General features: G+C 35.1%; 1 protein-coding gene across 6 annotated transcripts in view; it reads right to left on the bottom strand.

The window, feature by feature from the left end:
• The window catches only part of MYOF (myoferlin), a 73310-nt gene that overhangs the window by 45311 nt on the left and 15353 nt on the right, over positions 1–12646 (bottom strand). For 4 of the 6 annotated variants that reach the window (XM_062001814.1, XM_062001816.1, XM_062001817.1 and 1 more), the window contains exons 4-12: positions 9924–10032; positions 8579–8663; positions 6260–6423; positions 5648–5776; positions 3841–3903; positions 3678–3728; positions 2087–2117; positions 1525–1640; positions 169–295 (exon numbers count right to left, since the gene is read on the bottom strand). In XM_062001814.1, coding sequence (XP_061857798.1) covers positions 169–295; positions 1525–1640; positions 2087–2117; positions 3678–3728; positions 3841–3903; positions 5648–5776; positions 6260–6423; positions 8579–8663; positions 9924–10032 — 875 coding nt within the window. The remainder of the gene's footprint in view (positions 1–168; positions 296–1524; positions 1641–2086; positions 2118–3677; positions 3729–3840; positions 3904–5647; positions 5777–6259; positions 6424–8578; positions 8664–9923; positions 10033–12646) is intronic. The other 2 variants (XM_062001815.1, XM_062001819.1) reach the window with 1 other exon arrangement.

The following is a 12646-nucleotide window of genomic DNA, read 5'->3' as shown; positions in this document are numbered from 1 at the left end:
TGGCTATCACAGAACTAAACTATTGAACCATCACAGAATTGTTGGCTCAAGTAACAATGTAAAATACTCAAGATGTTTTATGTTAAAGGAATGTTTCTAAACATCTAACACAAATATTTCTAATGGTAATCAAATACACCAATGGGCAAGTAGTAAGAAGCTACGTACTTTGTGGAATATCCTCAGCTCTGTAGATTTTCAGAAGGAAAGTGACCCATCGAAGTGCAATTCCAGCAGGTAATAACAGATTGCTCTCCACATCATCACTTTCATTATCTCTTTCCCTTTTTTCAACCTGTTGAGAGATACAGTGGTGCATAGTATCTAGTATATAAGAAAGAGTAATGTACAGAATTAAGGTGATTAGTTAAACTGGTACCCACAACACTCTTCAGATGGAAGACTGTTGTCGGTTTCATGATAAAGAATGAGATTTGCTCAAATTACTAAGCCACAAAACTTGATTCTACCTACACTATTTACTTAGATTTGTATCTCTGAAGTTCTCAATTGCAGGGGCCCATTATAACCACAATTTTAAGATCATCATCAACAGATGATGATTTTGGCACTTGTACAATACCAACTTAATCCAATTTCCATACTCATCCTAAGATGAATATCGTGGTTACACATCTTACTGCAATTAGAAAATGCATATGACTCTGATATAATTTAACAGAACTTCCTGCTTCCTCCTTTAAAAAGGAATTGGAAATAAAAGATTTCACCACAAATAACTAGACAAAGTCTTGTGATTTCAAGAATCACAAGGACAGTAGAAAGGAAGAGTTAATATGGAACATGAAGGAGATCTTCCATGGTTCTGGGGACCATATTACATCTAACTAAGCAGTAGCAGTATGCAAAAATTTCATGCAGGAAGAACAGTAGTACTTAAACTACAGACAATAGTCATTAAGACAAACACCCCAAAGGGCCTGTTTTCACCTTTACAGAACAGCAGACAGTTGTTTTAAATTTTTAAATTTAAATTTAAAATTTTTAAAACTACCTACTGCTTTCATATGCATTGCTTGTGTCTATCTGTAATTACTGATGGGTCTAGTTTTCGCCTGGCAAATATTTGGAGCTTTCTGGTACTCAGGTTTCTCTATGGGCTTGTCTACATTACGTAGTAGTGGAGACATTCCCGACTTAGTCCTGGAACTGGTACCAATCAATACGTTTCTCAGCCTGATTAGCTATGCTAAGGAGAAATATGTATTAGCTTGCATGCAACACCAGGCAAAACTATCTCTTCTTCCAGGATGTGAAGAAGTACCTACAAATGGTAGATCAAAACACCCAGAGTTGGTCCAGAGGTTGCTTACTTGGACAGAATAACAAAATAAACTTTTGAGTTAGCCACTTAGTACTGGATGTCCTAGAAACAACTTGTAAATCTCATCTTACCTTTAAATACTGCTCACAGTCAGTATTTAAAAAACAAAATGTTGGGGGGTACATGAATAGATACCTGTGTGGTGGAGAGGGGAAGAAAAACATTTAAGTGAAACTCACTGGTGGCTCATCTCCAGTTCCCAGGACAAACATACTGACTTTCATATAACCTTTAGCTCCTGAATTTGTATCTTCAGGATCATTCAGCAAAAGCCATTTTCTCATGACAGCATGACCTAAAATCAAACAAATCAGTCACTCCCTGTAATATCCATTATAAACCAGCAGAGATCATAATAGCAGTCAACTGTTCCAAAAGCATGTTTTATCCTAAAACTATTTAAAAACTCATTCTTTCCAAGACAGATCTCAATAGTGACATTTAAAATAAGAAATCTAGTTGTGTTAAAATGTTGTGATATCATTATCAAATAATTTTTGCATTGTTTTTCACATTTTAGGTCCCTGATACCAAAACTAATTTCCAAATTTTAAGTACTTGTACTTCATCTTGAAGACACTGAAAGGAGTTACATTTTGTCGGATTTTTTAACATTAATATTATAGCAGCAATCTTAAATAACTTTCTGTTAACTTTCTTCTCTTACTTTAGAAATGTAATGAAATACTTCAACTTCAAGCTCCAAGCTAGGACAGAAGATCTGAAGTAACTGTCACTTACCTGGCTCATCATAAACATAGCCAATGTCAATCTGAAATAAAGATCAAAGACATTACTACTGAAGAAACAGAATGACTAAAATAGAAAAAATGTTATGGCAATTCACCTCAAGCTTTTTGTGAGTATTACTACACTGTTCTCTTGTCACAAACAAAAGGATGTTTACAGAGTGTATTTTTGGAAGCAGAAAGAGAAAAAGCCTTACACTGGAAAATGAAGGATTTTGAATGGATACTGCAGCCAAGAAGAAAATGGAAGAAAAGATGTATTAGAACTAACAGCTGTAGTTACTTTCGTCTTTCCTCAGATCCCTAGCTTCTTAATTTATTAGAGTCAGAAGATGCTTCTTGAATTCCCTCTTCCCCCTTATTTTATGTTCAGACAGGCTTTTAAGAACTTTTGTTTGTTTCTTGCTCAACATTTCATCCTTCAGTTCCAGAAATGAAGACTGTTTTTTTAATGAATAATTTACTTTTATGAAGATGATAGCCAGTTTTTTTTCCTCCTTCTGTGTCAAATCTGGACAAGACTGCACATATACCATGACTGTATTCATTGTATCAGATTTCAAACACGTTCAGGAAGGTAAGTATGTTTGCTCATGCCAGTTGAGGCTAGTATTCCTTGCAGGTATAGTCTGAAAGGGTGATTTTCTAGACAGAATTACCCCTGGGGTTTTCTTATGGAATGTGTGCCTGCAGGAGCAGAAAGCTGCTGAATGACATGTTGTCACTTGCTTGGTGAATGATCAATCCTCAACAGCAATATAGCACTGTCTGAATCACTAGAAATTACACAGATAATAAGAACTGAGAAGCAAAAGCAACCACTTTTGTCAAAGAAACTACTTCATTTAGAAAAAAGCAATCTTTCATACTTGCATATTTTTTGTGAAAAGCTGGTCTAGAGACCTACTGGATTATGTAGTACAAAATAAGCAAACAGAAAATACAGTCAATATTGAAATATTGAAATAGGAGATCTCAGGAGCCATTACAATTGTCATGTGAATTCTTTGTCTGTATTGTTTTAGAAATATGTACAACAGACAGATGTCTGCCTCCTGATATTGACTGTAACAAATACAAATAAAGACAATCTCACTACTATCATCAGAACCACAGTTACTTTAACTGAACTATTTCCACCACCTCTCTTAGCTAGCAACTCCTGACTAAAGGAACACCTTTCCACATCACTTGAGAATGTGCATCTTTATGCCACCACACACATAATTATTCTGCCTATTAGCTACCTAATAAAATTATCTCTTCCAACCCTACTTCATACCAAACAATCATTCTGACACCTTTTGAGGAACAAAATAACTTTGGGTGAATATTATTTGTCTTGAATGCAAGTTAGAGAACTTGGTATATAAACTATACCATTTTCCATAACAATATCTTCTACTCAAAGAAGAAAAGTGTTTAATAGTGTTTTGAGTAAATAGTCTCTTGTATGTAAAACAAAACATTATCAGCTGATTCCTTGGCCCCACATTAAAGTATCATAAACGTAAACATTTAAAACAAGTACTTAAATCATCTCATTTTATTTAGTTGAGATATGGAAGTTGTTTCATACTTACCTTAAATTCTCCCATTAGACAGTCTGCTCGAAGAGAATAAGAATCATACACCTAAAAAGACAGACAAGCATAAAACAGGAATGTTCCTAAACATCATAGTGAAAAGGCCTGACAATGGAATACATAATCAGCAAGTTTTTGTACATGAATCACTTTTTCTTACCCGAATGCTAACCGTTTCATCAAGTAACTCTAAAGGAGTCATGTGCACATTGTAGAAAAATATCTGTTGAGGTAAAAACAAACAAAACTTTTTTCAAAATGACAAATACATAATTGTCTGAACACAAATTGCAAAAACATTTTAAGAGGCTTGTGAAGCAAGCCTGATACAGTACGTTCATCCATGTCCTCGCTGGACACATTACATTATAATTTAGTCAAAATAAACCCCAAAATTTAGTAAATAAACTTAGTACAAAATTGAAAAAGATAGTCAACAACTTCCATTTGAATGAATGCAGTAAGCATAGCTGTGTTGCAAAATTTCAGCACTGCTCATGTTCCTTACTCTGCATTTCATGTTTTCCTTAGAACAATTTCGAGAATTATAAAGGTTGTTCATTTTCATAGGATCACAGAATGATAGGCGTTACAAGGGACCTCTAGAGATCATCCAGTACAAACCCCTGCTAAAGCAAGTTCACCTCAATCAGGTCACACAGGAACGTGCCCAGGTGGGTTTTGAAAATCTCCAGAGAGGAGACCCTACACCCTCCCTGGGCAACCTGTGCCTTGGCTCCCTCAATCTCATGGTAAAGTAATTTTTCCTTATGTTTAAGTGGAACTTTTTGTCTTCCAGCTTTTGTCCATTACCCCTTGTCCTGTCACTTGAGATAACAGAAACAAGTGTCGCCGCATGCTCTTCTCCTGGACATTCAGGCCAGGTCTAGCCATCTCTGTTATAGCTGCTGTCAAAATGGTCTTGTTTAGGGTTAGTGGTGCAATTGTAACGATTTGCATCTTTGAAATTCTAAACCACTGGATAGTTTGACAGCATGAATATATTATTTGTTTCAGTTTTCTATATAAATATACTATTTATTTTACTAATAGTATATGCCTCAAAAAGTTTGGTCTTTGAGCACAGCTATACTCCAGTCAGTATTTTATCCAGCAAAAGGAAAAGGTAAATAAACATGGTCTCTTGCATTCTTAGTTGAGTTTCTATACCAAGACCACCTAGGAGTTGATCTAACACAATAAGCAACTGGTTTTCCCCCTTCCTATTTTTTTACCATTACTTCATAAATCTTGACTGTTACCTACAGCTTAGTTCACATCTCAATGTTTTATAGCTTCCTTGCTTTGCCTGAATCTCTTAAAGATGCTCACCAGCCAGTTCCAAAATCTGCATTTTCCACACATGCCCAGATAATGACAGCATAAAGTTTTGCAACATTAGTCTTCCAGATACGGGATCATTCTTGTGTCCCTTAATATGGTTTTCAATTCTCTTCTGTATTTCAGTGTGTTTGATGTACACATCCCTATCTGGACAAAGAAATCTAGTTGTGCTTTTAAAAATCATGTGAAGCAAGGCAATGACATTTCCAGAGTCTGTGTGGCAGCCTTATTGACATAAAGCATTGCACTGAAAGCTTGCCTGTACACACTATAGAGGTCCATAATGATTCCCAATTAATTTTTCTGTGATTTTATAACCTGCACACAGCTATTTAAAGTCATTATTATACCACATGGTCAATATCAAAGAACATGTGATACAAATCTCAGATGAAGTTTCACTTCCTTCTAGATAGAGCTTTATCTGCAAAGACTGCCAGTGATAGACATGTTTAGTGATTTGAATAAATAAAGGGCAGGCCTGGGAACTGCAAAATGCATGTCAGCAATGATTACCCTTAAATATTGGCAAGTTCTTATTCATTATAATGAAAGCCATAACAGCTATTTTCCTCTATTTGACAGCATCGGCATTTTAGCTACAGTGTTCTTAAACCACTCACTTCATCAAAATATGGGTTGTTTCCCCTTTTGATTCTTGTTCGATGTGTCTGACCACAAACATGAACTTTGACTACTGGTTTTATGTTATTTCCAGGCAGCTGACGACCTTCAATGACTCTAACACGAATCTGGAAAAAAAATATAAGTATTTCAATTAATTCATTTACTGTATTTCCTCTCACTCAGGTGATAACAATTTCTTATTATATCATTAGAAGTAACTGAAGTAGCTGGCAGATATGGTCTGAATTTTCAAGCTTAATTATGATAGTAAGTATAATTTCACTTTAGTTTTACAAGATAAGTTCAGTACAATTATTTCAGAAAAAAATGTATAGTTGTTTTTACTGCTTATTTTTAAATCCATACTTTTACACAATTAATAAGGTTTATCTAGATTTCGGTCAGAACCACACAAAATTGGACATCTCTGCAATAGGCAAATTTGAAGAATATTTTTGAAATATAGGCTTTCAAATGAAGAGGTGAATTGTCTCTACAGTGTATTAGATTTGCACAATATGCCATTAAATCATGCCCAGGCTATGTGAGAGGACCTATGCCATACTAGGCAGGAAAAGGGAACATGCAATATTTAATAAATCTATTACCTGGAAATCTTGTGGTTTGTTAGAAAGGATTCTTCGTGTTTTCTTTCCTTTGGTGATGCGTTTAGCTAACTGGGCTTCCTTTGTACCACTAGGAACTGCTGGTGTGATACCACCAACTGGACCATCCAAGCCATCCTCATAACCTCCATCATCTTCTCCATCTCATACAGAAAAAAAGAGCACAATTATTAAACAAATAGTACAGCTTGCTGTTAAAGTTACAGGAGTAACAGTCTGCTATCCAAGAGTTCCACTAAAACTGTATTATTAGTTCATCAATTTGTTTTGCTACCCACATGGTTCCAACTGCTTTTAAAAGCTAGTCATTTTTGCCAGCTTAGGAAAAATCTATATCCTAACCAAAATGGCTGTACACCTGTCCCTCTTCAGAATGCAGAGTATCTAATGTAATTCCTACACACTTTTTTGAAACAACTGACTGAAGTTTTGGGAAGTTATCACCAAGCTAGTTCACAATACACCAGAAATTATTCCCTTTATTCTGGTTGAAGCTGTTTCCTAGCAGCAAGACTAGGCTAAAGCATAGCATTGGTTTGTAGTTCAGAAACTTCAAATGTTAGTGTATGCCATCCAAGATAAAACTCTAAATCTTCCTCCACAGCACTGAGCTGTGGAATAAGTTTCTTAGTATGCCTCTTTGACAAGTCTGAAATCACAATACCTCTGTGAGAGACTTCTACAACCACATGACACTACAAATTCTGAATTACAGAGTGAGATTCCAGTATTGCATGATCTGTAAATATCTAGACCACAAAATTGAGTCACTCCCTTGTGTTTCCAGCTTCTTTTCTTAACTGAATTATAGTGACTACAGTAGAATGCAGAGGAGGAACAAGCTGTGTGATTAGCATTAACAGAATGTGGGTTAACTTCATGAATTAATTTGCCAACACAGGGTGATGATCACTTTGCATAATGAAGTCCTCAGTGATCCTTGTAAGAGATGTACTAGAACCAGAGATTAACATACCATGTATTTTATAATTGGAAGACCTCACCTTCCTAACAACTCTCCAAATCCATCTGCCTGGACAGATGCATGAGACTGACTGATTACACACTCTGACTTAGCACTTTTTAATTTCTGAAACTGAGCTGCACCAATCTCAGCTGGGGAGGTGACTTCGTTTCATGGGAAATAGTTATTTACAATAGTTAACTAAGGTGTGTTTGATAATTTGCACAGAAATAACTTTCATGCATTTGCTGGATACTAACAAAAAACCTGCTATGTTTTATTTTACCTGTATTACCTTAGAGTTCAAGTACATTTTTAAAAAGCTATCAAAATAATCTCATTAAAATAAATTTGCATTTTTAGTCAAGTCCACATTTATATACAGTTATTTCAAAGTGTAGTATTTTAACACATAGTTTTTGTGTTTGCATTACCTATCCTTCCACTCCCCAAGTACACCTCTCAGTGAATTCAGTAGAATAAAAACTTCCCCCCTAAAGACTCCTCGTTTCAACTCTTTTTCCTTCTTAGGTTATTATGTATCAGTAGATAACAGTCAAATTGATTTTTTTCTCCTCAATCACATCACATTTATTACATATACTTTTTTATGCACAAGCACAGCCTGGATATTAGAATAATTTGCCTGTCAACTGCAAAAAAAGCTATTGTTACTTCACAGTTCTTTTAAGAAAAGAAAACCAGAGGATCTGGTTTCATCTTTGGAAAACCAAAAGATCTCTAAAACACTCTTAGCAAAAGCCTGATTAACTTGATATAGAGACCAAAGAATATTCCCTACTGATCACAATATTTCATATGCTAGTCAACTATCAAGCCCAATATAAGATGAAAGAGCTTTTTTTCAAAATTTACTTATTCTACAAGTAAAAATTGTAATGGTTCAAGAAAATATGTTCACAAAGCTCCTTTACATTTAAAGTAATAGAATATCTTTCTCCAAAAATATGACTTCCTTTTGTTTTTGGTTAGCTCTAGCATTACAGCAGGTAACTGCTGCTTCTTCAAGTATTTGAAGACCTTTCTTTTCTAAACAAAAATCATTTTGAAAAGCATTTAAACAACATCATTCTTTGTAGACTGACTCCACTAGAGAAAGTGATGCTAAAAACCATTTCATGTCACTGAATGCCAATCTTCTTGCTAGCTGTAGTTCTGAGTCATCCTTAATTTCTTTAAAATCTCTATCTGGCAGTCTTGACATGATTTCTTCTGGTTACATTTTTTTCTGATGAACAATGCTGTTGAATCACCTTCTTGACTTAAACATCTCCATGACCTTTTAAAAATAATGTTCTAAGAAAAGATTGAAATACCTTCTTGTGCATTGATCCCTCCTGGATCATTAGGATTTGAAGGTCCAGCTGGTGGTTCATATCCTACTACCAAATCAATTGTTGCCTATAGAGAAATAAACTTCTTTTTTTAATGTAGCATGCAATATTCACAGGAATTGATTTCAATGGGTAAGTTGTGCTAACACTGTACATGGACAGTTACCTATCCATAGTCACAGCACAGCTTATAATAAAATTTCAACTATTAGTCAATTAACGAACTCTTATTAATATATATACACATAAACAATACAGATTACACAATCTGCAGCTAATGAAGTAGGCTCTAAAATAATTTTTAATGAATGGAATCACTTGTTTATGTTTACAAACATCTTTCACAAGTATGTAAGATGTTCTGCAAATGTTAATTCACTTAGTTCCACAATATTCATGGCAGATGAGATGACATCCTTAATTTGAAGACAGAAAAACAGTGAGAAATAACACTATCTGATCAACAATGTAACAAGTCTGAACTATAAGTAAAATTTCCTATCTGGCTCTTCTACTTGCTTGCTCATACCTCCATCCTGGAAGAAAAACACTATGTCATTTTCCATTCTAATGACAGAATTGTCTTTTTTGTGCTTGACTGGGGTTTTGGATTATTGAACAAACCATTATTATTACTAGTTGCCACAGCAACATGGATGAATCAGCAAAAAAAGACCAACCCTGTGACCAGCCAACCATGCTACTAAACTACACCTGATGATATACTGAAATTACCCTTAAAAGACTCTTATTAAATGTACTAGAATGCAAGATGTGAAGTGTTGTAACAGCTAGACTGCACAAACACAGTAAGGTCCCAGTTCTAGAAACTACCTAATTAATAACTAACTTAACAACTCTGTTAAATCAAACATGTGCTAAAGTTTTAAGGAAGTTCTTCTGGAACTTTCTGAACTGAGCTGGTAGTGAACATGAACATTATTATATGCTTTCTAGAATCAGTGCTATGCCACTGTGGCTATTAGAAAGAATATGGTAAAAAAAAATGGGATAATTTCATCTGGTCCTTTCAACATCAGGCTGATTTCCATTCACACTCTATGACCCATAATATTTGTAGCATATACATACAAATATATAATACATAAACAGAAAACAATTTCTCTAACTTAAAGGCTATTAAACAAACTCAGACAGTATAGATATGTCTTGTTATAAATGTCCTCTAGTGCTTTTGCTTCAAAATTCCAAGTATTTAATTAATAAAGTAAAAATAACTTGAAAGTACTTTTGTTTCACTATTAGCCCTGTTGCTGGATCATTTTGATCAAGAATATTGTAAAAGATGAAAAAGTAAGTAACTCACTCCAGTTTCTTGTCCTCTTTCATTTAGCAGAGGTATGAGTTTGAAGGGAAAAGATCTGCTTTGGTTACCTACAAGATCCTTAAGTGCTACAGATGCACTGCCAATTAATCTGAAACAGAGTAAAAATCATTATTAGAATGCAAATATACATAAAACAGAAGTTCCTTTTTGTCTTTTGCTAGTGTCTGTTAGTTGACCAAAGAACTCCAGCTGTGACTTGAAAACCCAAGACATAAAAAAAAATGTCATTGCAAATGTTATATAATGATTGTTAACTGCTAATTTGCATTTTCTGTTTCACTGCACTAAATGTGCTTGACAGGTGTTTTTGAGAGAAGACACAGCTTTAATCTTAAAAAGGTTAAAAACATAATTGAATTTATTGTGTATTTTTCAAAATAATCCTCTGTATAACTTTCAACAGCCATGACAATTATTTCAGCCCCTGAATTCTCACTGGTAAACTAAAGGAAGGGATATTTTCCCTATATAGCTTTGCAAACTCTCAGATGAGAAGTAATGTACAAAAGCTAAATGTGATAACTGCTGTACTACACAGAAAGAGACACAAAAAGACATACACACATGTCTATAACAAACAATGAAACAGAACAAACGCAATCAATGTGTTTAATAGATACTTTAGAAAATTAATCTCCTCATACACTACATTTTGGAATCGGTTCATGTCCTTACCTCTAACTTCTCAGAATATTTTGATATGGCTCTAGAGAGGCCTACCAAATTAATCTGCCCAGGGCATCTAACATTATGTGTCAGACTCTCCTGAGAGACTTCTGCCTACTTTGGGTCTGCACATGTCACCCCATCCTTGTTGAAAAAGTGAAAACTGTGTGCACTTTTAACCCAAGAAAAACTTCTTTTAGGCAGAGTTTCTGGCACTGGTCTCATGATATCTGGCACTGCATTTTGTTCCCATAGTAACGACAGTTTCTTCTCCTATACTGAAGTGGATTATTGGGATATCTGAGATTTTTGCCAATGAAAAACGGCAAGATAATTTCACCCTGTAAATATTACAATGAACATGTTTTGCAAATAAAATACCAGCTTTGCTGCCAAAGCGGAAAAAATATCTGTACACAGAGAACTCAACTGAGGTCTCTTTCAATAGATTACAGTGCTGTTTCATGGAGAAGCTAAGCATGCAAGGGCATTTTTTTTGACATGGAACAAGAGCATTATTATAGCTACTTTCAAGTGCTGTCTAAGAACATAATCTAGTTTTTGTAAAGTACATTAGAATAGGTAAGTATAAAACATTAATTTCCTGCAAATGTACATTCCAGGTACTATACTTAAGAACTTTTGTTTAGCTGTACAAAAAATGTAAATATGCTTTGTTAATTGACTTGTTATAATGACTTTGGTGCTATCACCTGCCTCCTCAGTCAGCTCTGCTTCCCTATATCATCTCGCTCTTCCAGTCTTACTTGTCATTTTGATAGTTTTGACACACTACTCAAACCTTTCATTTCTGCTCCACAAATTGCCAGAGCACACAATATTCCAGCTGTGCCTCATATATTCATCACACACAGGGATGGGCTAGGTATGAAAAGCAATTAGTTTCATATAAGATGAAGTCATGCTGCAGAGGAAATGCTGTTCTAAACTTTAAGATGACCATAGTTGAAATTCTGGCACCGTTTCTAACACATGCCACTCCTCCCTTTACTGAACAGACACCTGCATTCAGTATTGCAATCTTGATCCAGTGTAATTTAAAAAAACGCTGGAATTACACCTAGTTATTTCAGGGAGCATTAGATTAACCTCAGGTACATTTTCCCTTTTCACAAGTTGTTGCATGGAGCTGGAACACTGACTCCTTGCATTTCTCAACATTAGGGAGCTTAAGAAGTAACTTCTCCTGTTATAAAATCAAAATTTCATTCAACTCACAAGACAAAATCAGATTTGGAACATCAGATATATATGCAGTGGTCTTATTTATTCCTCCACCTGTACTGTTATTTGACATTGCTTATGATTTGATGTAGCAAATCTGAACGCTGAACAATAATGTCTACCTAGAGAAGGAAAAAACAGTAGATGGTCTCTCTCAAACAGAAAGAGGCTTTATTTGCCCCCACTGTGTCTTCAACATTCCAAAAATTGGTGCTATATAGAAGTCAAGTAGGTCTGACATTATTCACCAAAGAGAACACTTCCCTCTATATTTGACCAGACTCACCTATGTAAAGAGCAGGAGTAATGCAGACAGACACTGATACTATTGAACAGTCCAAGGAAAGCAGAAGAGGCTCCTTCCATAATGATTGCAAATCTCAAAGCGGTTAAGAGAGAAAAATACTGGGCAGTTTCAGGCATTTTTCTCTTTATTGCATACTCTTCTAACATGTTAATAACTTTGAAAGCAAGTATAATATAAATAAGGGGGAAACTATTCCTACAGTTGGAAGGAAAAACATGCTTGCTAACATCACTTGCTTGCTACTAGTTGCCTCTGAAGTCCTTTGTTTCTCCCTCTTTAACAGGTTGGGCAAAAATAATCTTGAGACTTTTACTACTCAAGCAAGAGTGAGAAATCTAATATTCAGCCTATACACTATCTTAGCCTACTTCTAAGCTTTAGCCAGTTTCTAAACTTTAGGCAGTTAGTCTTTTGCCTTCCCCGAAGTGATCCTATTCCCTGTTATTGCTAAGCTGCTTTCCATAATTTTTGAACAATCATGGAG

This window comes from Colius striatus, chromosome 8, assembly GCF_028858725.1.
Source record: "Colius striatus isolate bColStr4 chromosome 8, bColStr4.1.hap1, whole genome shotgun sequence".
In the NCBI taxonomy this organism is placed as follows: Eukaryota; Metazoa; Chordata; class Aves; order Coliiformes; family Coliidae; genus Colius; species Colius striatus.
Note: the sequence above shows the minus strand (reverse complement) of the source record. Positions and strands in the feature narration are given on the sequence as shown.